General features: G+C 38.4%; 1 protein-coding gene across 3 annotated transcripts in view; it reads right to left on the reverse strand.

Moving 5' to 3' along the window:
• LOC145992608 (uncharacterized) overlaps nucleotides 1-26192 on the reverse strand; it is a 79012-nt gene that overhangs the window by 12590 nt on the left and 40230 nt on the right. For 2 of the 3 annotated variants that reach the window (XM_083128963.1, XM_083128962.1), the window contains exons 2-3: nucleotides 18916-19056; nucleotides 13623-14287 (exon numbers count right to left, since the gene is read on the reverse strand). In XM_083128963.1, the coding sequence (XP_082985089.1) occupies nucleotides 13623-14134 (512 nt within the window). In that variant the 5' untranslated portion in view covers nucleotides 14135-14287; nucleotides 18916-19056. The remainder of the gene's footprint in view (nucleotides 1-13622; nucleotides 14288-18915; nucleotides 19057-26192) is intronic. The other variant, XM_083128964.1, reaches the window with a different exon arrangement.

The raw sequence follows: 26192 nt of genomic DNA on the forward strand, positions 1-26192 counted from the left end.
GCTTCCATCAACATTGCAGATTCTGCTATGTGACGATAATCTTATTAACCTATGGCACGTATATTATATAATCTAGAATCTATGGAGACATTCATTCAGCCGGTACTGATTTTACGAGTTCACAATTCTATTTTTGAGCTCCATTACGAAACCAACGTGCAAATGTATAAAAAAGGAAAGCCCGAGAATTTTTATTTTTTTTATAAAAAAATCCATTTACTGTTAAAGTTAAATGAGAGGAAAATCATTGTCTTATTTATAGCCTGGATGACTGATGTGTGTGTGAGGGAGGTACCTTCTCTCATGTGCCTCCCTGGCTGTGACATAAACTCTTCTTCCTCTCGTAATTCTATTATTTCTTCCGTTTCATATTCAGTGCCGACTTTGCATTTCTGTTTGCCAAAGTGGATGTGGAAGGAGTTTATATATTCTTCAAGCCTTCTCCCGGGCTAGGATAACACTTTTTCCGAAAGAAAAAATAAGTTTTTTTTTGTTTGATTTTTACATTATTTTTAGGAATTACAAGAGCACTATTTCCGCCTCACTTATTCTAATTGTTCTTTTTTTTGTTATTTAGTGTTGCTTTTCTTCCACTTTCAGCTACTCGCAACGATGATAGAAGACTCAAAAAGAACACCCATGCTGAGGCCAAATTCCAACCCGGGACCCTCGAATTCTAACGCATTGTGATAACCACTTCTATACGAATGTGAAAAATACGTTTATTTAAATATATTTTTGACTAATTTTTCACATTTACATTTCTTCCATTGTAGACGTGGACAGTCCAGTTAATTAATATTTACGCTGCAATCTTTCCGTTAGCCCTTTTCTTTGAGTCTGAGAGACACAAAATTCCCTGCATGTGATTAAAATGTTTGATAGTAAGCAACACTGCTGTTTTCTGAACACTTACTGCTGTACTGCCAGACACGATCGCCTACAAAGCTGGACCAGCTCAAACGTGTGCACTACTTTTTGTGAACTGAAGTGTACAAGCACCAGAAAATAATGTCCAATTAATATTGCATGCTTTAAAAAAGCAATTTGTCACAGGTATGTTATGAAATATGTATATGCGGAGTCTCGTCAGTTCGTTTGGGGGGAGGGGGGCTGTTGAGTTTTGGGTTCTTTCAGTTCTTCGATTATCCAGAAATTGGAGTTAAGAATAAGACAGAATTTGTGACACAAACAAAAGTGTATAATTCAGGAACACAGTACCAGAACAAGTACAACAACTTACATATTGGTATAAATGAAAGAAGTCTCATCACGAAGAACGGCTATAATATTGAGACATACATGAGAGAAGCAATACACAGACTGATGTCAAACAACGTTCAATAATCAGGTCTGGTGTTCACTGCTGACGCAGATCAAGTCCGGCATATAAGTTCAATCGGTATACGACAGGGGGTAACTGGGGCTAACAATAATCATGCTTTTATCTATGACGAAAATCATCATGAATCATCCTTAGGAAACAGATGATCCCTGTTGGAATTGTTTTGATATCGAGCGCCTCTTTTATAAAAGGACGAAATACTGTATCATATCCACTCGGTTCTAGAAATATTGACCCTGGCAGACCTTGCCAGAGCCTTCTTACAAATGTGTAGCATAAGACTTTTACAGGGAATGGTAAGAACACTGGCCTCTGGCTAGATGTGACGGAAGGCCAGGAGAGGGATTAAATAGGTGCGCATGATATCAACAAGAGGCCCTTTTGCCTGGAATCGTCGGAGAAGAAGAAGCTATTGGTCTATTTCCTAAACCGATCAGGGTAAGCTAGTTTATTCATTGATAGATCGCCGATCATAAAATCGATACGGGTAAATAATTCTGACTCATGCAGGAGTGCCATTAGATGTCTTTCCTCCATATAGATAGTACAAAATTGATAGCCCCCTAAAATTTAAAGCACACGCCATTCCATATTTCCGGCACACACCTTATGCAGATGCCGGAGAGAGAGAGCAATGTAGTCTTTCCAATGTCCTACCTGTTTCCTACCTTGTTCGCTAATTCTACCAGTTACAAGAATTTCAAAAGTCATCCAGCGATTCCTTTTGAGAACGGAAGAAGAATGCCACATTCCTGACAGCTTTGGAGCTCTACAGCCTCTTTTGGATTTCAGCAGTGTTTGTCACGGGTGCGAGAGCTGAAATCGCCAGGGATTTATCCCTGAAGATGCCCCTGCTGCTGTCATGGGTCTCATCACTCACAGCAACCAGTGCCACCAGCTCCTGTTCCCTATTATCTACCAACAATTGGGACCAGCGAGGCAGCAAGGAAATTCCTACCCCAAGAGACAATCCAGGATCGGGACATAGACTGAACATCAAATAAACGTAATGGTACAGAGCAACTCCCCCCCCCCCCCAGCTCTAACCCCCTTAAGAAGAAACATCTTTTATGTCCATCCTCCCTCTCTTGCTCTGTCCTGTCAGGCAGTGTGTCTTAACAACATATTGGAACTTTCCGGGTACAGTCAACGATCCAACTGTGTTGAGACCCCACCCCTGTGGATATGCAACCTGCCAGGCCACCTCTGCCCAGTTCACCCCAGCAGTTGCCATGTTAGTGTTCCCCTTCTTGGAATGGCTGAGGCGTCGCAACCCCTGGACACCTTGCATACCGTATGCAACGGCAACGTACTGTTCCGTTCACGTATGCGACCAGCAACATTTTTCTCTTTCTCCGGTGTGTCGGCATAAGATGTGTGCCGGAAATATGGAATGGCATGTGCTTTGAACTTTCGGGGGCCTGTCACAACCCCCCCCCCCCCCCGTGACCGCCATTAGACATCGCATATTTTGGGCCTGCTAACACTACTTGAACTGGCTCTTCATGCATTGCCCTGTGTTCGCCCGCCCCACTGCCAACATGCTTTTCATCTACTGAACTGTATTCCTGAACTTTGCACACCAGGATTCGAACCCGGTCCCCCAGTGCAATTGTGTTCAGTCAAGGAGCATGCCTCTCCCGGAACAGTGCATCGTACCCCAGAACTCCAGGGTTCGCGTGTGTCTGGATTGCCTTGCCTTCTGACTTCACATGTTGTGCAAAGAGGAATCTTATCATTCTCCTCCTATTATTTTTCCTGATATCCTAAACATAGTGTGCTACGAACGTCAATGGCAAGTGAAAATATAATCTTCATCTTATTATCTTCGTGTGGTTGTGGGTAGCCAATACTGAGTGTGTGCATTCGCTTTAATGCCGAGCAATCCAAGCTTGGATTGGTGTTTACCAAGGTCATTTTCTCTTGCGTCTTGAACTGTCGTCCTAATGAGAGGGAAGACCGCGAACATAACGCCTCAAGGTTTCTCACGGCTTACGTTCGGCGCTTAGTTAGCACTTAGTCAGATGCCATTATTTATCTCTCCGTGTTGTTATGTGAAACGCAGAAGCCATTAGCATGTCTCCAGTTAGATACAATGTGTTGAACTTTCCGCCGACTCCGCAGGCCTAAGAACAACACTTGCTATCGCATGTTGATTAAAGTCAGCATTTTGATTACGAAAAACTCTTCCAGCGTGTGCTAATGAAAACAAGACTTTCCTTCGGCAGTCAAGCTCTGAGCTTCAATTTTGTTCAACCAATTTTATTTTTAGGTGAAGGGTTTCCGACATTATTCTTTTATTGTATGTAACTTTTTTTTCATGTAATAAAATACCTTTTAAATTTTGGTGATGGCAGAAACTTCAATTTAAAATTTCTCATGATTACAATTTCAATTTGGGAAATTGTTTTGCAAGTGGGAGATTGTAGCATATCAGCTCGGTTCTAGAAATATTGACCCTGGCAGACCTTGCCAGAGATTGCTTAGATATGTGTAGCATAAGACTTTTACAGGAAATGGTAAGAACACTTAATTTAGATATTTGTACCTGCCCTTTCAGGGCTGTCTCTACCATAAATAGTATTAATCGGGAGGGGCAAGTTACATTCCTATTTAAAATCCCCGCGTTCATGTTGGAATGCTACGATAAATTATTATAGACTGTTTCAAATCTATAAAATAACACATGTCTAGAAGCATAATTTTAAAATGTTATAATGGTAATGGATGGTCTTACCTATATGTTAATGAACAAATTATAACGCTGAAATGCATTTAAAAGTACTAGGTAAAGCAGTAAAAATTTATTTACTTTTCTACAACGAAAATTTCATTTTTTTCTGATTTCACTACAATATGCAATGAAAGTTGTTGAACTATCGACATTAAATTTCGTGAAGTGGTCTACAGCACAAGCAATCCGTAAGCTGTTTTCCAGTAATCATATTTCATAGTGACTGGTACTCTCTCCCTTATTGGCATAGTGGTAACATCGTTGCCTTGTAATTAAGGAGTCTCTGAGTCGATGCCCGGCGGAGGCATACAGTGGTACGGATCCAATTTCAAACCTTAGGTCCAGTCTCAATTAACCTATCTGTGCAAAAAATAGACTTAAAACAGAAAGTCCAACCCACTCAAATTGATTGTAAAAAGCATCAAAAAGCTTGTAGTACACAATCGCTCGACAATACTATAACTAAAACAGTTTCGGTATTTTTCTATCTCTAGTGATAAGTCTATTGCTCCGGTAGTTAGTAAAACAGCGAAATCTTTAAATCTCGATTGGTCTTCTTGTTTTCGTTCTGATGAGCTCATGGGCATGTCAAATTCAATTTTAATTTTTTTGGCAGAACTTTTGAATGTTGGCCCTCAAATTAAATATAGTGATTTCACTAATGAACTGTTTCACCATTTAATAAAACGATTACACGTGAGACATGTACATTGACGTGACATTCAGATGTACATTTTCCCCCATCAAATCTGCTATTCAAGTCTATACAATGACAGTTAATCAAGGGGTACCGGGTTCGATCCTCAGTGGAGGAAAGTAGGGTTAGAATCCCACGTGTGACATTTTTCTACGTGGATTAATAGTAAAAGCATTAAATTATATTTTCGCATGAAAAACCTCACAGTTTTCCTCATTTGCTTCGGTATGCATTGCGTCAGTCTCTTGTTTAAGATTCTAGTTGTTTGAATCGCCGCCAGAGGCCCTCAGTTTCATTACTTGTTTCTGCGATTACGCATAGACTCAGTAGTTTTGGGAAGCAGTTTTCAGCTCGGAAGAACACAGGACACGTTTGTCACGATATACTTCCTCCTCCTCTGGTTCGACCTTCGAGAACAGTGCGTGCATTCAACTCCCACTCTCGGATCACGTCGAAGAAGTTCTTTCAAAAGTAACTTTTATCTATCACTAACTTCATGAATGGCAATGTTAAGATGGAATAACTTTGCACGCCGAGTCTTAAAGAGACAGCATTGTGATGTATACGTCAGAGAGTTGCTGCTGTGAGAAGCAATCAACGAGATATTGGAACTATACGAAGTGTTTGACTGTTGCCCGTTTTGATCATGTTTTCTCGAAGTTGCGTACGTAACGGATGAGTGTAATTGACGTAGATTGAGGTAAGGAAAGAAGCTATCGTCAGGAAGTTACATCGTGTGAACTCTTGTTATAACATCGACGTTGGAGCAATTGCAAAAATTGCAAAATGGAAGATGAAGTTTGAACTATTCTCATTTTCATCGTTGCTATAACCTATGGACGTCGTTTTGTGAAGGAACGTGTTTGGCCAAGATAACACATAGAGGAAAGGCGATTAAGTTGTGAAGTTACGCTTGTACTAGGAACCACGCAGTTGAACGGCTTGTCGCTGAGGTATGTACTTTTTCGTGATTGTTGGTAGTGAATAACAAAGTGTTATTGTGGAACATACATAGTCATGATGAATTATTTGCATGTGTGAATTATCAAGAATTATTGGAAGGAGTGCGAATGAAAGGGTTGCATTTTTCTCTTCGCAACTGTCAAGACGAACATCATCACGATTGACCCAGAGTGACGAGGTGCGACGTTTTTGCTCCCCTTTTGCCCACTTTTGCCTAATTTGGTGAACTACCTGTGTACAGTATTATCGTAGTGTTACGCTTTATAATTATCGAGGAAACATGTTCGCTACGAGTCTGTAAAAGGAATTTAAATGCACTTACGTAATTTCACGCCGATGTATTGGGATGAATTGATACGCAACGTACCTTAGAAATACCTTGTAAGATCACCAAAGAATTGAGATTTGTATAATGTCGTTTAAAGGCCAAAGATTCATGATTAGGTCTTCATAGTATAAAAGAAGAAACATTTTTTATAGAAATCGCTGCTAATCTAATGTATTGTCAAATTAGTAATGGTTTAATATGGAACACGTTGATGTCATTTCACTTGGAAGTAATTTTAAGAGATAGATCTAATCTATTGTTATAATTTCGTGAAAGGTTGAACTATTAAATGGACGCCGGTTCATCTAATTGTTGTTATATAGTTGTATTTGATGTTGGGAAATAATAATCATTCTTCGTTGCGGGACTATTATAATAAAACTTGACAACGTGTCGCAAATCATATATTGTGTTACCTATTTTTCCTAGAAACTATACTCTTGATCAAAGTTGGGTAATTAGAATTGTCGAGACATTACATACAATTATCGACCATCAATCTTTTATTTTGATTAAACAGTTAAAGCTTTGACTATAAACGAATCAAGTTGGTTACTGATCGTGCTAGTTGTAAGTCACGTAATTTGAATTGTACGCATTTGGACACGGAACGAACACTCAACTTCTCTTCCAGGTTAAAGTGCCTTTTTTGAGAAAATAGCAGCTCCTCGCATTAATACTGTTGGTATTCTCTTTTCTTTAATCAACTGGGTTGTCCCGATTTGTGGTTCTCTTACGAGACTGAGGCGACTGTGTAAAAACACGTCATTAGCTTCAAACAAAAGGACTTTTGTAATTGTTGGGTTTGGGTAGGTTTAATTTTGATCCCACGGCCTCAGTTCACGACTTCCCCTTGTAATATTATTTAACTAGCCACCTAATCAGTTACACACGTTAAATGCAGGTCCACACCCTAATAGCATTTCCGTATATAAAGTGGACTTAAGAACAAAGTTTAAACTCAATCACGCTATGATAGCTTACTTTTAAATGTTCAGAAAAAGCACTTGCAGGAACTTATTGTTGAAAGTTACCATTTATGCAGGGACGTCTCTACATTTGCTGAAAATTCTACTTTGATGACAAATATTGCAAAATGCTTTCAGTTTGAAACACTGTTCTTGAATTTGACTTTCAGGAATCCCAAGAAATACATTTCTTTCTCATGTTCCTGCTTGCTGAACACAAGCATATGTATTGGTAGGAAATGCCGTAAATGATTTTATGGCCGCCCCTTTCAGGGAAATCGAAGAACTTTTGAAAACACACTTTTCCTTCCTGCACACCAGGGGCATTAGCCAGGTTACCCACTCGCCCTCCCACAAACATCTTTCTGCTGTGATATCTTCTCTTCATCTGGCTCTGGACTAGATGTCGGCCGCGCAGAAACGGCACAAACAGGAAGATTTAGCTGCAGGTGGCTAGGAATTTCTGGGTTTATTATTTTATGGTTTTAGGAGGACATCTCCAGGAGTAGCTAGTCTAGCGGTGAAACGTTAATTAATCTCACCTCTCTTCTCTTCCCTCAGTGTGAACATTGGGTAAGGCAGGAAGGAGCTACTGCTGGCTTTGGAACAGCCTCACCAGTTCCAGGTAGACACAGCCGCCGGAAGGGAAATATAAGATCTCTGCCTCTATATCCCTTGACCCCCACTGCAATGGTTGACAGGTCATGGTTTGAAGTACGCCAGTCTATCGCCTATGGGAACACAGAGAGGATTTGTTTCCCCTCCATGCCTTTATAAACCTTCTGAAGAACTCTAGGAGAATTTTCTGCAGTACTTCTGTTCTCTGAATTTGCACCACAAATATTACACCTTGTATAATATGGGATGTAGTTTTACTATTTTTGAAATAGGAACTTATTATTTTATGGTTTCAGAAAGACACCACATGCTTACCAAATTGAAAGATACATCATTTAACTGGTTTTTTTCTTGCGCAGGGACTAATGACAAAGATTTTCTTCAGGTTTGCACGCATGCAAGCACACAGACACACACACACAACATCCATGTTGCGATGATCTGTAATGGAGGGAAGGACCATTCTCTGAAAATTCAGAGAATAGATCGGTCGATTGCTACCGTGAAATTCACTTAGAACTTGGGGTTTTATTGCTTCGGCTCAGTTTCAGTCTGCTTGTTAACTTCCCACTCATTTTCAAGAACTCTGCCTCTTTTAGCCCTACTCTGTTGATTTGGTGGACAATTCATGACTGTCAGCTAGTTTGAAGTAGAGATTGGTCCGAACGATGAACGCGAGAAGGTAGGATCACGGAGTGTTTCTGATCTTGTTCTCATACATTGCGAGTGAAATCTCGAGTGTGTAGCTGCCAGCTTGTTATCCTCTCGAAAAATGAAGGATTGACTGATGGACCAAATGTTCAAAACTGACGTTCTAAAAGGGAGTCCAACTACCACACAGGAGCCCGGGTTTGTCCCCCAGAGCAGTTGATCTCACAAGAAATGAAAAATAAGTTATGTTCCACTTCCGGAAGAAAACGAGATATGTAGTAAAAATTTTACAGTAGTCTGCATGCACAAATATTATGTTTAAAAATTCTGCGTATCTTTATGACTTTCTGCGATTTCTCTTCATTTAGCCTCCACCCGCAAATATAAACGCTGCCGCTGCTGCTTGGGTGGCCAAGTTGACTAGACATACAAATAAAATTAATCCGAAGTTATATAGAGATAGTGACTTACATAATAAATCATGAGATATGGAGAATCAAATTGCATTTCAAGCATTTTCTGTTATTTGCCTAATAGCTTTTCAAGCATTTTCTTTTATTTCATTATTCTGGTGGGAGTGAACCTTTTCTACCCATGTGTGGTGAAAAAGGTTCCTGCAAATTTAAGATGGCCTTTTCTAATTTTCATTTCTATTTGGATCGTTACCTCCATGGTGGAGTGGTTAGCAGGTTGCGCTACGATACCAGGTGTACCGGGTTTGAATCTCAGCCTGGGCATGTGTCTAATTTGTGATCGTCATTTCATCGATTTAATACTTATTGTATGCCGACATCTGTTGCAGAGTGGTTAGCACATCGCGCAGAACCGCCACGGGTCCTTGGTTCGAATCCCGGACTGGGCATGTGTATTTCTCAGTGTCCGTTCATCAATTTCATCAGAAATAGCAGAAAACTGAAGTAAAATAAGTCAAATCAATCAATCAATCAATATTATCATAAGTCATCCTCATCTTCACGATTAACCAAAAACTGCCAGAAAAGTGAAGTAAAATAAACAAAATCAATCAATCATTTCTATTTGGTTATTTTAAACAGCTTTCTACATCTTGGTTTATATGATAATATGATAATGATGCAAATATTTTACTGTTTCTTACATGCCAGCGATAATTTCTATGTACGTGTTGACCTTTCATGTCCTTTTTCTTTGGGGGGGGGGGTGGCAGTGGGAAACCCCATTTTTTTAAAAAAAGTATTTTTTGGGGATTCCCCCTTCTCCCCTCCATATATACGCCAAATGTGCATAAATTTTATATCGCCTGAATCTGTGAATCTTCATTCCACGTACAACGGTATATCATTCATCTCTCTAGGGCAATTAGCCTCCGAGCTACAGTCATTTCAAGGTACCGCTGCATTTTGAAGCTTGAATCAGTTGTGCGCTGACCATTCCTCTTGGGGGTACAACTTGCATTACATTGGTCAATGCAAATATTTTTGTGTTCCTTACATGTCAGCGATAATTTCCATGTGCATGTCGATACTGTCATGTACTTTTTCCTTAGGGTGAGTGGGGAATCCCCATTTTTTCCCGAAATTTTGGAATTTTGAGTGCTGCCTCCCCCCCCCCCCCACATATACGCCAAATTTGCATAAATTTTATATAGTCTGAATCTCTGGTTCATTCCGCGTACAATGGCATATCTCATCTCTCTAGGGCAATTAGCCTCCGATCTTCACTTATTCATTTTGCTCAAAATCGGCTGTCTCAAGTGGGTTACATGTGAAAATGGCATTGGGCTCCAAAAGGTTCAAGTGTTAGAAAATTACATATTAAAACATACTGATAATGTGCGAATTACTCACAATTAAATATAAACTAAAGGCTAAAAGATTAAAAATCAGCAACTTACGTGTGTGAGTATGAGATTTTTCGTACTACGTTTCGGAGGTTACACTACCTCCTTCTTCAGGTTGAAACGATGTTATTCAGACACCTGACATGGTGCCTCGTCGTGAAAGTGATGGTTAAGGATTTAGGTTAAAATGTTGCATGAAGGACACTTTCTAAAAAAGAATGTAAATTACACATCTAAAACCGCGCAATACTCATAAAAAACAAAAGAACGTCCAAGGCTGAAGTCGGCGAACTGCCGACCAGTGCTCGGGGTAGGCGAATGCACGGTGTCAGCCCATACCTGATAAATGTGGGGTAAGAGCACCCCGGAGTATTGAAAAACACTTTACGTCTTATAAGAAAGGGACGGGGGATAGGCGCAATAACCCTGAAGAGCGGAAGGGAGTGTACAGGATAGTGTGTGAATGCGGAAAGGAATATGTGGGACAGACCGGGAGAAGTATGCAAATTAGGTGGGGAGAGCATGATAAGGACGTAAAGGAGGGCATACCCAAAACAGGATTATCTGAACACATATTGGTTAACCGACATAAGATTGCTAAAAGGGAAGTTATTAGGGAGGTTAACAATAAATTGGACAGAAATGTATATGAAGCTGCCTATATATGCGCGAAAAATTGGAACAAACTTAATAGGGACGATGGGAATTTAGAAGACGGCTGGGTTAATTTCTTTAAAAAATGGGATAAAGCCGCAGTGAATAGAGACGAGATGGGCTTCCGTGTTACTCCTGAGGTTAGGAAAGCCGCCGAGGTGGAAGTCGATTTCACCTTGGATTGGTGACTCCCGAGCCCCAGTTTGGAAGGATTGAGGAGGAGAAGTTTTCTTTCTCCAGGTATGGGCTGACACCGTGCATTCGCCTACCCCGAGCACTGGTCGGCAGTTCGCCGACTTCAGCCTTGGACGTTCTTTTGTTTTTATGAGTATTGCGCGGTTTTAGATGTGTAATTTACATTCTTTTTTAGAAAGTGTCCTTCATGCAACATTTTAACCTAAATCCTTAACCATCACTTTCACGACGAGGCACCATGTCAGGTGTCTGAATAACATCGTTTCAACCTGAAGAAGGAGGTAGTGTAACCTCCGAAACGTAGTACGAAAAATCTCATACTCACACACGTAAGTTGCTGATTTTTAATCTTTTAGCCTTTAGTTTATACATATTAAAAAATTGGAAGTTATTTAAGTCATTAAATAAATGTGGTGTGCTGAGATATCATTCAATTTAAGAGCAATATCAATTGTTCATTTATTATTTTTACATCCAACAGGATCTATCTATTAATAAAAACATAGATAAAATCCCATTCCACACACACTTTTCTATTAAAGATACACAAAATTAATATTAATATGTACAACTTTCAATAAGGTTTCCGATAGTATGATTCTGGTAACTAGCTTTTGCTATCATAAACTGTAATTTTACAAGTATTGGTATCGGTGGGAATCGGTGAATGTATCAGCATTGGTATTGGCTCAACCCTAATAAATGCCATTTATGCAATTATTCAATTCTTTTGTCACATAGTATGCCACACTATATCAGCTAAGCATTCTCCTTGGTAGAAATCATTAAAAATCATTGTAAGTACTAATACTTTATTCAAAGAATCGGGAATACTGGCAGTCAATACGATGTTGGCTCACCCTTAGCCTTGACGACAGCCTTCACTCTTGCAGGCAAACTTTCAATCAGGTGGCGGAAGGTTTCCTTGAGAATGGCAGCCCATTCCTCACAATGTGCCAAAATGAGAAGAGGTATCGATGTGGGTCATTGTGGTCTAACATGAAGTCTGCATTCCAAAACATCCCAAAGATGATCTATGGGATTCAAATCAGGACTCTGTACAGGTCAGTCCATTAGTGGGGCATTGTTGTTGTCAAACCACTCCCTCACAAGCCCTGTAGTATGAACAGGTGCTCCCTTGTGTTGAAAGACACAATGGTCATCCCTGAACTGGTCTCCGATGGTAGGCAGCATGAATGCAGTTAAAATGTCATCATGAGCTTGTGCCGTGACATTGCCACACAAAGCAACAAGGGGGCCAAGCTGCCTCCAAGAGAAACATGACCACACTGTAACCCTGCCACCCACGAATTTCATTGTCGGCACTATACATGCTAGTAGGTCATTCACCAGACATTTGCCACACCCACACCCTACCATTGGATTGCCACACTGTGTATTGTGATTCCACTCCAGACAATGGTTTTCCAGTTTTGACGCTCCTTGGACCATGCGAGGTGATATTTGGCACTTGCCTGTGTGATGTTTGCCTTACGGGCAGCTGCTCGGCCATGGAAACCAAGTTGCCGCAACTTGCATCGAACAGTCATGGTGCTTGAAGTAGATCCTGATGCAGTTCGGAATTCCTGTGTGATGGTGGGGTTGGATGATTGACGATTATGCTGTATGACCCTCTTCAACACGAGATGGTCTATGGAGGTCAATATGGGAGGTTGGCCTGCATGCCTGCAAGTTGTATATGTCCCTTCACATTTCCATTCACTCTAACATCGGAAACAGTGGACCTAGGGATGTTTAGGAGGGAACCTTGTGCACAGATTTCTTACACAAGTGGCACCCAACCACCTAACCACGTTGAAAGTCTGTGAGTTCCTCAGACCATCCCATTCTGCTTTCTTACACTGTCTGTACACTACTGAGATCGCTGACCATGTGTTCCACATGGTAGATTGTAGTATTGTGTTGCCCTTAATGATAACCACATGTTTTGCAGTGTGTACAGATACTTTTGATCACATTGAATATGTATAAAAGGGTATGAAATTGACTGGGACAATGATTACAACTTTCAAAAGCCAAATGTTTTCATTGTTGACAATCATACTCTTGGGTGGTTGAACATTCATATTACCTTGAAGGTAGTGGGATTGAAATTGACTAAATACGATTTTCAACTTGAAATGTACAGTCACTGACAATTCTGGGTTGCAATATGTCTACTGACTTTCAAAGGTATCGTTACAACCATAAGTGTCTGTCACTGCACCAGTACAATTTATTCTCTGTGCTTGCTTGTACTTGTTTATTTGTCTTTGCTCACTTGCTTTCCTTAAAAATTTCATATACGCTTGAATATAAAACCATTTTCTTTACATATGTCTTCATGTGGTACACAAGTTAATAATATTTCATTACTTTTAAATTGTCAAGTTTCATCTTTCTCATTCTTGATATCACGATTCCTAATACAGTGGATTATTTTTAATTCAAAACCTAATGGGACATGATCAACATTCTAATTATCCAAAATTTGAAACAAAAACCTCACATCATTAAATATAATATCAAGGAGAATAAACTTCTGTTCGAATTACTTAGCAATTCAAATTAAAAAGAGTCCTTTTATTTATGAACTATAAACTATATGGATATTGTTCATTCTGAAGTAAAGAAAAAGGAAAGTACTTACATTTCAGGAGGATGTACAGTGTATTTTCCAATCTGTTCACATTTCACTGCATTGGTAATTTCGATATCTGATTGAAAAAATTCTTGTTTCAACACTTTGTATTCATTCTTATCATTAGATGTGACATTACTATTTGCATCTTGTAAAGGATCCACTTCTGTTTTAGGTGTTACATTATTACTTTCTCCCTGTGATGTCATATAAATTTGGTTTTGTTCCCTCATACTGGTTGATACATTACAACTTGCAGTCTCTGATGAATACTCCACACATTTATTTAAAATTTGATTCTGTTCCTTCATGTTAGTTGCCATAGTGCTACTTTCTATGTGCAATGTGTCCACCACATCGTAACTTAAAAAATCATTTTGTTTCTCATTACTAACTTCTGATTTAATATTGTTAAGGAACAATGCATCGGATTTATACTCTCCTACTAAACCAACTTTAGTATCCAATGTCTTCGTTTGTTCTTCTTCAGGTCTGTGAACACTTTGTTCTGAAGCTACCATTTCAACTGCATTAGATCCTTCACTTGCACTCCTGCAGGAAACTTCAGTCAATGTACTGGATTCCTGGTGAGAAAATTCTGTTGGTGAGGAGAGCCCTGCTTCCTCAATGTCTGAATTCTTGCCTTGTACTACTTCCAAAGTTGGATCCAACCACTGGACGAATCAAGAAATAAAAATTATTAGTATGCATGTTATATGTAGAACAGAGCAATCAAAAACACAAAGAAATATCATTAGGTTCATTGTAGCTGTACTGGCATATTGTAGTGATGCGGTTTGCATTAAAAACAACTTCACAGTTTTTGGGTTTCAAAAGAATGTTGCACAACAGAGTTAAACATCCACCCAATACAACAATCTGCTACAACCTCTGTGATCTATGTCCAATGTCCCTACGGACACTAGTTATCTCACTCACTCATTTCTTACTAGGTAGCCCCCTAATTCTTTCCTGACACATATAGCAGAAAATAGTCTGGATCTGTGGAAACAGATTAAACTGATCTACCAACACATTTAGAAGCGATGGTCCAGGAACTATCTCAACAACATGTAGCAGAGAACTAATTGGACAACAACCAAGCCCAATCTTTGACCAGGGATGCTGATGCTAATCACGTTCCACCTCACACATGGAGGACTGGAGTCACTGAAGAGGTCTACACAGGATCTGATGGACTCGTAGAAGTAATGAATGTTCACACTACTTAGGGAACATTCAAAAGACCAACCCATGAACTCATCTTTCTTCCAACTGAGAAATAATTTAGTTGTGTATTATGCTGATTTAGTAAATCAAGGTGGGGAAATGTTCACGTTTTGATCACTTTTGGGGGGGGGGGACATGCAATACACTAGTGAAGAAGCGTGTTGAGTTAGCAACATTGCCTAGAATCATTCACCATCCAGCTGGAGATAAACATTCAGGCAAGATGTGTGTGTGTCAATTTGCATTAGGTAGTGTGTACAGGTCATGCATAGTGGTGAGAGGAATTTGAAGCCATTCCTCCTGAAGCGCAGTGATGAGATCACAACATGTTGTTCATGGAACAAAACATCACTACATGTGATACTCCAAAAGACCCCACAAAGGCTTAATAATGTTCAGGTCCAGCGACTGGGCAGGCCATGGTTGAGGTTCATCCTCACATTCATGCTCATTGAACCAATCTGTGATCTGTTTAATAGTGTTATCAGTACATTATCATTCTGGAACACAGCACCACCATCTGGGAATAATATATGCAAATGGTCCTCCACAATGGCCCTATGGTCATTGGCAGTGGCATGTCCCTTCAGAAGGACCAGTGGTCCCAAACACTGCCACAATATTGCACCCCAGACCATCACCCAATTGACCCCAATGTTTCACTTTGGGTGCCAAGCAGTCTGGTTGGTATGATTCGGATGGACCTCTCCACACGTAAACTCTTCCAGATGTCGGAAAAACAGTGAAGGTGGACTCATCCAAGAACATGGACACGTTTCAGGTTTTCTAACGTCTATGATTTGCTCTGCTGTCACCAGTCAACCCACATTTTTGACATTGGTTGTAGTGACCAAGGGTTTCAGTGTAGCAACCTTGCCATGGATGTTGGCTCCACATCTCCTGGATGTGGTTCATCCTTCATTCGGGGGGGTGTCCAATATCTGAGTGCTGAGAGGGCAACATGATTCCTCAGCTACTGGATGGCCAAATAGGCGTTGCTTGGCGAGCAGTGCTCACTTGCTCGATGAGCTAACTTGAACATTGCTCGTCGCAGGTTTCAGTCGCAGAATATATATTTTTTGTGTTTTGACTTTCGAGTGTTTGTGATTGACTTAGAGAGGAAGTACTGGAGGGAGGGGGGGGGAGGGGAGAGAGAGAGAGAGAGAGAGAGAGAGAGAGAGAGAGAGAGAGAGAGAGAGAGAGAGAGAGAGTGAGTGTGTGTGTGTATTGGAAGTATGTACAAGTAACAGAAGGTAATAAAATTTTCAACTGTTTGTATTTGTTTTAAAATGAAAGTGTTGTTTATTCCAAATATTCACCATAATGGATGATGTCAATGTTACATTGTTGTAATATAGCAACCTAACTGTGAAAAAAAGCAGTCTGTTTTATTTTAATTTCAATGTAACATGGACAACATCCATTATATAATGAATTCCTTTTGTTTAAAAAATTGCTAATCATAGTTATAACTGTATCTTTAGTCAAAATGAAAATAAATGTCTGATGAAGGGAGCGTGTGTTCTCCTGAAACGTCACAACGAAAAACTGTTTTCTTATGCTTGTAATAACCATAAACTGCAGGAATATAATTCTACAATGCAAGCAATGCGCACATACAAGAAAAACTATTATTCACCATAGTTTTGGAAAGTTTACAAGCGTGTGGGTGAGAAATAAAATTTCAAATAACATTTTGTTAAAAATTATTGGTTTTGTTCTCATTCATACGCACCCGGTTATTGTTTTGAGAAGCAATAATTACAATATTAGTTTTGCATTACACCATTTTAGAACCATTCTCTTCTCATATATGCAAATAAAATTTTACGTCAACAATCTTCATATTTTGATCAGTGAGCAGTGAGCAAACAGCATTAAGTAAATGATATCTTTAAACGATGAGCAAAAACCTTGGTCAGTGAGCATCACCCAGATACTTGATGCACCCCTAGTATGGTGCCATAACCTTTGATACTGTGGTGCTTGATACCCTACAAATATTTGCAGTTTCTCTTCTTTTGCTTTCTGTCCTCATACTCTATGCATAGCTTTCAATTACATAGTGCAAGTTGTAAATAATCAATAAAGAATTTTGAATTAAGAGGTAGAAATAAAAGCTGTGTCACAAAAAAAAAAAAAAAATTAACCAATCTATATGATTTGAGACAGAATTTGCAAAAAGGTAAATCTTTCCCATTAAAAAAGAGACGAAAAAATTTTAAAAAGCTGTTTCTTGACTGACCACTCAAACGCCACTATTAGATAAACTTGCAAACAGTACCCCCTCCCAACAAAAAACACATATTTACATATGCATAAACATACACTAACATGAGAAACTTTACACTTAGTTGTAACGATATGGAAATCACTGAAAATTGCATCCAGTTATTTGAAAAAAGTTTGTATTATTTAGACACTGCTGTCCAATAATTAGGCATATTGATGGTAACAAATACATATCTACCAATCAAATATGGGTAAAAATGCTAATGTAAGCCAAAAATACGGCCAAGGCATGTGCTCATAAAGAAATTCGATAGTCAAATTAACAAATAGCAAAACGATTGAAAATTTCATAGTTCATGAGCAGTGACAAGGAGACAAGAAACCAACAGGCTTGAGGACCAACCTCGCAGCAGATGTACACGTACAAGGAAGACAAACATCGAGAACAGCCACATTATCGTCGTCAGTAAGAGTGGCAGAAGGCATTCAGCAGTGAACACATGTGCAGAAATAAATAAAACAAGAGCAACCTTCGTCCGAGGCTGGAATTGTTGGCCACAAAGCAGTATCAAAGACATTGTTCAAATATTAAAGTGAGCAAAAAATAAAGCCAACTGAACCAATGAACAATGAGAATAGGTACTTTGGACAGATGAATCAAAATATCAAAAATCTGGTTCCAACTGCCATGCAGAAAGAGTTATGGAAGCTTGTGTTATTTCATCAGTGAAACGAGGTGCAAGTGTAATGGTGTGGGGATGTTTTGAGAGTGAAGTGAATGCTGGAGAAGAAACAGTATCCTATCATGCAATAATTTATCATCTACAGCAAGGTTAACGATGGCTTGGTGAACGCAAACATACTTCTCGCATGAGTAAAAAAATATATCAAAAGAAGATGCAGGAGATTGCAATCTCTTATTTTGTCTCCCATTGAGCTCTTCTCAAAGGAACTTGACAGGAAAGCAAAAGCAAGGGCCCCCAGCTCTGTGTGTGGATGAAGTGTGGCAGTGCCTATTGAAAGTCTTGGGAGGTACCTGTAACAATGCAGACGTTGGTTTAAAACAGGAGTAGAATGGATCAATATGGTTGGAATGGCTACACGTATGTTTAATAATAAACAAAATTGTGCAAAAAAAAAATATTGTACAGCATCAACATGAAGAAAAGTTCATGCCAGTGAAATTCATAAACAAATAACGGAAGTGTATGGTAATGATGCGATGAGTTCATTATCTGTGAGAAAGTGGTATGCCAAGTTTAATGCAGGAAGAAGTGTGCATGACAGCAAATGTTCAGGTCAACCCACACTTGTGACAGAGACCTTAAAGATTAAGCAATTCAGGCTGACCAACGTTTCACGTTAAACATTTTGCATGAATCTTTTCCTGCAATTTCAAGATATCTTCTTCATGAAATCATTACACCTTTGGTACAAGAAAATCTGTGCCAGATGGATGGCTGATGAACTCAAAGAGTCACTACATGGTAGAATGCATTGGCAGCAACTGAGTACAATGACAGTATCAACAAATTTGTTTCACCCTGTAAGTGCTTGAATGTGTATGGCGAATATGTGCAAAAGTAGAGTAAAGTATGTAGTTTATGTAAAAATCATTTTTTGCACACATCATTTGTCGTTTGTGTTTTACACCAAAACATTCCTTTCTTTCTGGATGACACTCGTATTTTGATGGGAGGTTTAAAATAATAGCCTTCATTGTCATGTACTGTGAAATTTACAGGTGAGTCTAAACATTCTCATGGTAGTGCACATATTACGAAGAAATGACAGCGCTGTGACATATGTAAAGAAATCAACAACGTGGAATCAACCTCACATTGACTTCTTCTGCATGTTTAATATACTCTCTAATAATGGTTTCTGATTGACTGCAGATGTCCTTAAACTCATGGAAACTCTCCAATTTTGCAAGACAAGAACCGCATATTACCTTCGACAGTTCATCATCTTCTGTCACCTAAATAAAATTTAAAAAACTTACTTATTTCACACAATATTGATAGTGCAGTATACAGAAAATTCCAAAGTAGAGCATTTTTACCCAAACACTCATAATCAAATCAAATGTCACAGGCGAAACACATCCAAGTGCTGCAAAGCTTCTTCAACAAATAGAGAAAAACTCAACAAGAATTCAGTCTACCAACAACAATACAAGGAATAGAGAAAGCAATACTTAACACACACATACTGGAATTACACAGGAAAAAAAGGTAACACCAAAAGTAATGTTGTATGTGATCTATGAGAGACTTATTGCACTGAACAAATGTGCACTCACACACACTTAAAATAAACAGGGAAATTTCACTGCCACGCTAAAACAAACAAAACACTACTGATAAGCGAGCAACAATTAAGCCTGCAAAATGAGCTTCAGACAGTACATCCTTTTCCCCTCTCCCGGAACCTAAACAATCAAGAGTTGCATGTCAATGCGATGGCGTTTTCTTTCATAGAATGATCAAGAATAACAACCCTGTAACTGCACTGACAACTTGCATCTGGTGTTTAATCTGTAAGGATGAGTGTATGGGTAAAAGTTATCCAGTCAATTTTGGAATATATTTTTATTATCACTTCCGAATATTCACTGACCCTTTCAATGAATCCTTCCAAGTGTATGGACCTTGAATCGGCTGTCAGTTAGTTTGTTAGTTCCAGGATATTACAGGCCGAAAGAGGCATCATGCCCCACCAGCTGCATGCAGGGCTCTAGGAACACCACCTGGGTAAATTTCAGTCAACGCAGTTTTGTATTTCAACATGTTTTTCTTTTCTTTCATTTTTATCAGTGTTATTCAATTCAAATGTTTGAAATTAATAAAATTATATTAACCAATGAAAGATATTACAAATTACTTCCGAATTTGTACAATTTTGTAACTAGAAATGTAACTGTTCACAATATAACAGAAATGAGGCAAGAACTTTCTTCTGATAAAGACATTGATGTATTCTGTTATGGTGGATTCAGCTCACATTATAACCCTTCCTGCTGAAGACCTTGAAATTCATAATATTAAAGAGCATGTATTGCAAGTTGTAAAATATTTCCGAAATAACCACACACAATCTGTTGCATATAGGGCAAAGGTGCTACTGCTCAAGGTAATGCCACAGGAAGTCCAATGGAATACATTGCTTAGTCATGTGTGAAAAACTAGGGTGGTCATGTGTGTGGTCGATGGAGAGAAACTGTGTGAAATTGACAAAACTATAAAATCAAAAGTTATGCATTATGCTGAAGAAGCATTAAGCATTGTGCTGAAGAAATGTTACGGATCCTGAAGAATATATCTGTAGCTTTGGACAAATTGCAAAGTGACTTTTGCAATATTGGAGATGCTACTGAAATTTGGAAAAATTTACAACACAAATATGTGGAAGGAGTTCATGGAAAAGAAACAAAGTTCAGTAAACATATGGCTCAAGCTATAACTTCAACTCACTTCCTAGGGGCACACAATATGAATCCTGTGTACTTCAGGAAGACTAACAGATGACAAAGTTGACATGAATGGGCAAATGAGAAACACTCATCCTCTATACCAACTCTTCTTAATTACAGAGCACAATCTAAACCCTGAGTGTGTTTGCAAAGTTTCACCACTTGTGTGGTGGAAATCATGAAGTGGCTATTAGAAAAGGCAATGTTGGATTTGGTATTCCAACTGTTCACAACAACTGGTGTAGAAAGATTATTCTCATCTTTTGGCATAAATCACTCAATATTGTGTAAGCAGTTGGGGACAACAGCCAGCCAAATTTGTGTTCACATGTAAAGCAATGAATAAACTTCAGAGCTTCCTGTGAAAGGAAATTAATGAAGACAGTAATAAAACTAATCCAGTGTTCATGACCTTAGATCCATAGTATTGGCTGCTCAGAAGTCAAACACTGGTAGACTGTAGGTTAATAGTTACATTAATTAATATTTTGGAATTGAACTCATGTCAGAATATGATCACTACATTTAAGCTTTTAAGTGAGTATATGCTTAAAAAGTGGTCAAACGTATTTCATTAGCCTACTTCATAGTGTAATACTCATTAAAAAATAGAGCCTCCCTGATGGTGCAGTGGTAGCGTTGCCGCCTTGTAAACAAGGGATTCTGGGTTTGATACCTGGTGGAGGCACATAGTAGTTTGGATCCCATTTTAAACTGTAGGTCCAGTTCCGATTAGCCTTACTATGCACAAAGTGGATTTAAAACATAAAGTCAATCAATCAATCAAAAATACATTAGTTAAAATTAATTGAAAGATATAGCTTTTATGTATATTTATATTAAAAGAATGCATCTACTCGGCACTTTTTCAAATATTCTTATTTTAAGAATATGGGATTGTAGAACCCAAATAAAATACTTATATGTAGTTAAGGCCCACTAGTACTCCACTAACTACTTTGCAGTTCAGAACTTGTAAAAGAGCATTTGCTTCAAACTGTGAAATTTCTAAACAAGGGTACATGAAAATATGTCAATGTCATACAATCAAGTTCATTTTGTAGTTATAACTGAACAGTTACATTCAGATTCCATTAATAAACTTTGTTTTCGAAAGTTGTTAACTTTTACATGTCTGTTCCTTGAACTTTGTTTTAAAATATGACAGTGTATGAAAGATTTCTTGAAAAGACTTCGAGTTTGTTTAACAGAGTGACTATCTTCACCAGGTGAAGCTAGCTTTTTAGCAATTCATCAAATTTTAAACTGCGGATGTTCATGACGTACAAACAGGCCTGGTATGATACATGGATGTGTGCTTTCATTACTTGTCAGTGTGTAGCAAGCTTATGTTGGTGAGCATTTATTGTTGTAAGGGCAACAAGTACATTTTTTCTGCACACCATGGAGTTGGAAAAATATCGCAAGGTGTTGCAATATGGAATAGTCACATGACTAGGGCTCCAAAGTTGATGAAAAGTCATATTTTTTCTAAAAGCAATGTTTTACCTGATACCAGTCCATTTACTTTAAGTTAGAACCAGAACACATTGTTTATATTTTGCATGTTTTGTTTTTTTTCATTTCTTCGGCAATTTTTAACTTTTAGCTTATTTTTCAGTATTTTTGCCATCTTCATTGCAATTTTCTTCATTTTTTAGGTTAATTTTTCATCTCCCTGTTGTGTCGTAAATTTTAAATGCATTTACTTGCATAACTTACATATTCAAATTTCCTGATATGGTCTGTTTAGCAAATTTGCCACTAATCGAAAATATGGTCAATGGAAAAGCACATTACAAAGTATCATTTTTAACTGCAATACTTGGCAATGGATTAAATAATTATTTGTGGTAATTTCATTTCAATCCAGCAAATATAAAATACTTTGTGCGAAGTTGCTCTAATCGCTTTAATCTGTGACTTTAGTAAAAATAAAATAAAAATATAACCGGATGTACGCGAAACTCAAATTTATTTTCATGATGCTGACCTGACTACTTCTTGAATTTTGAATTTCAATTCAATTACTTTGGGTGCATCAGCACTGAGGCTATTTTGCACCCATCACACTATACGGGGTCCAACCCCTTATCATAACAAAAATAAAAGCACAAGTCTGAAAACAAAAATTTCCTTACCTTGGTTAAAGCTGAGGCTAAAAAGAGCGCTCAGCACAAATAAGGACAAAACACAGGACGGCACAGAATTATACTGGCCATGGGGCCAGTCGCCAAAGCCTCGTTAGTCTGCAGTCCATGGTGTACCATGTGTAAGTGAGGTTGACTATTGGGTGCACTACGTGGAAGGAGCACCCTTACACCCCGCTGACCGACTACTGTGTGTTGTGGAAGCTCCACTCTTAAAGAAGGTGAATGACTTATACAGAAAAACCTTGCAGTAAAATAAAGAAAACTACATTAGCACCTAATTGCCTTTTACCCTTTGCTTTGGTAATTTAAACCATCAAACAACTTGCTTTATTTAATCATTCAACCACTTTCTTTAAATTTATGAAAAAAATAACTTTTAATTTTAAGAGCAAAAATATTATTTTGGTCATTTTTAAAGAATTTTAAGGTCATTCTATGAGTTACTTTTTTGAGATTTTTTTAGATCATCAACTTCCGAGCCTTACACATGACGAAATAATGAAGGGGTATTATGTTCCTAAATGCTTTGCATGTTAGGTTAGGTAGGTTAGCTTTGGGACTATTAGCATTAAAATACTTCTGTAAATACTTTCCACTATTAAATCATGAAATTTCTGGTCTTCAGCACTTTCTGCTATTCTCACCACGGGGTTGAAGGTTGCTTCATGGTCATGGATGTGTTTCCATTATATATTTTTTAATTTTTTAACTGCGGGTCCAATATGACAAATATGTAATATTAGACTTTTCAAACATATATGTTGGAAGTTACAAATTTTTGAAAAATTTAAGATTCTCATGAATTGCATGGATGAACGAGCACACCATGTGACACAAAATATGTCATATCTCAGAAACTATGCAGAATATTGTGATGATTTCGCCATTGTTGGAGAGGAGACAGTCCCAGTAGAAAATAACTGTTACCACTCTTACCTGCTCTGAAAGTAGAAGAAATTAATATATTGCGATGAAAAAGACATTCCATTTTGGGTAATTGTTTGATAGCGAATCCCAGGTTTTACCATCAATGAAAATTGTTACAGCATAACAAATACATTTTCAACACAATATTGTTCATAATAAAGATATCACAGGTTTCAATATTGAATGTATGAACCATTGTTTCCACTGGCAGAGAGTTATATTTTTGACAAATGACCTTAAACACTCACAAATTACCACTAATACATGGAAGAAGCACTGCTATGATGTTTATCCAATGTTAGCTCACAGAAACTGTACTAAGACCAGAGATTTTGTCCAGAATGCAAATAGTACAGCACTGGTTGCTTGACAGTAGTGTGTTTGGTACTATTATTAGCACAAAATCATACAAATGAAAGAGCCATATGCCTGATTTGGCTACACTTAAAACTATGCCAAGATGCCCATACGCCCCAATTGTTCAAGTGTGATATGCTCTTAATCCCAAGAATTCTGAATCCTAGTGTACAAATGAAGAACCCTCAACAGACAGATTTGCCTACACTTAAAACTATGTCAAGTACCCATATGATCTTATTGCTTACAGTGTGCTACTCTGTCAAAATCCCAAGAATCCTGAATTCTAGTGTACAAATGAAGAACCCTCAACAGATTGATTTGCCCATGTGTGCAAAAGCTACATCTGTGAGATTGTTGTTTGTAAGCTTGTCAAAAATATAGCCCTCTTGATATTGTTATGGCCACACTTAAAACTAAGGCAAAAATGCTCATATCCTCATGCTCTAACAACTTACAGGTCTAATACAATACAGGATTACTTGGACAAAGGCAGGCTGCAAATTAAATTGTTACCTGCTTTCTCTCTAATCTTTGATCAGTTTTATTGCCCGGGGCAAGCAATTACTTAGCTCAGAAATGCATCAATTTTCCCGATCGAAACTGTCTGACAGACTAATACATTTCTGAGCTAAGTAATTGCTTGCCCCGGGCAATAAATTATGCACGCTTAGGGGATTTCATATTCCATTATTGTTGGCACGCATGGGGGGGGGGGGAATCTACACAGAAAAATAGGCTAAAAGGGGCATTATTGATATGGCATTGACTCCAATTCACTGAAAGGGCATAAAACTTCCATTAATATTTCTGTGTAATAGGGGGAAAATTCTTAGTAAAAGAACATTACCCTCTTGTATGCTGTCATGCAAACCCGACTCCAATCCAAAATGGTTTGCTCTGAAATAATATATACACAAGTAAGACTTTCAGAATATTCACTGCACAGTTAAAATCCAATTTTGACTGTATTAGCTGATATCCAGCTCATAGCTCCTGGGCTCTGATACTCAGTAGAGTGTGGGCATAGCCCCATAGCTTATATGCCTTGTAATCAAAGGCTCCTGGGTTTGAGGCCTCCCCATGGAGAAGTGCTAGTCTTGCTGCCTTGTAATCAGAGGCTCCGGGTTTGAAACCTGGTAAAAATGTGTAGCCTTCCTCATGGCAAAGTGTTGGTGTTATATGCCTTGTAATCAAAGGCTCCTGGGTTTGAGGCCTCCCCATGGAGAAGTTCTAGTCTTGCTGCCTTGTAATCAGGGGCTCCGGGTTTGAAACCTGGTAAAAATGTGTAGGCCTTCCTCATGGCAAAGTGTTGGTGATATATGCCATGTAATCAAAGGCTCCTGGGTTTGAGGCCTGGTAAAGTGTGTGAGATTGAAATACGTGAGACTTTGAGAATATTCACTGCAGATTTAAAATCCAATTTTGACTGTATTTAGCTGATATCCAGCTGATAGCTTCCAGGTTTGATACCTGGTAAAGTGTGTTATACAACAGCATAATAGAGCAAAATTATTTTATATTGGGGATCACCAGAGCCTAGTTACTGCTGTTGTTTGGGTATAAAAGCACCAGCTCAGCCACTAACTGCTGTTATAATTGTTTTGGCATTCTATCCATAGTTCTGTTTTTTTGGACCAAGAAATTTTATATAAACAAACAATAAAAATGCCAAACTTGAAATATTGCAATCAATGCAATAAAAATATATCTAGTTCTAATTGGGCTAGGCACCGGCATAATTGCGATCCTAAGAAATGCAGAGAGGCTACAAAAATATGCCCAAGATGCCATAAAATATTAAGCAAAGCATATTACAATAGGCATAAGTGTACTTGTTATGTACAGTCATCAACATTGCCCCCAAAACCATCTTCATCTGGTCTGAAAAGGAAGCATGAAACACCTGTTAATTCTAGAGCAGCAAAGCAGCCACGCTATGCACCACCCATCCATAGCAGTTTTGCTGGCCAACTTAGGGATTACCGGTTTGTATCAGAGCCAAGATGTGATATTAAGAATTTTTTGAACAGTATAAATCCTGATGTGCAGGCAATTCTAAATGCACAAAATGGCTCTTATGAGCTGTCCCTCAAATTGTTTACACAATATAAGAAATCAAATGGCACAAAATTTACACAGCCCCACATAACAGAAACTGTAGCTGTATATTCAAATGCAAATTTAGACAAAATAATAAGCAGT

Source organism: Lepisma saccharinum, chromosome 9 (genome assembly GCF_977018435.1).
Source record: "Lepisma saccharinum chromosome 9, izLepSacc3.1, whole genome shotgun sequence".
Taxonomy (NCBI): domain Eukaryota; kingdom Metazoa; phylum Arthropoda; class Insecta; order Zygentoma; family Lepismatidae; genus Lepisma; species Lepisma saccharinum.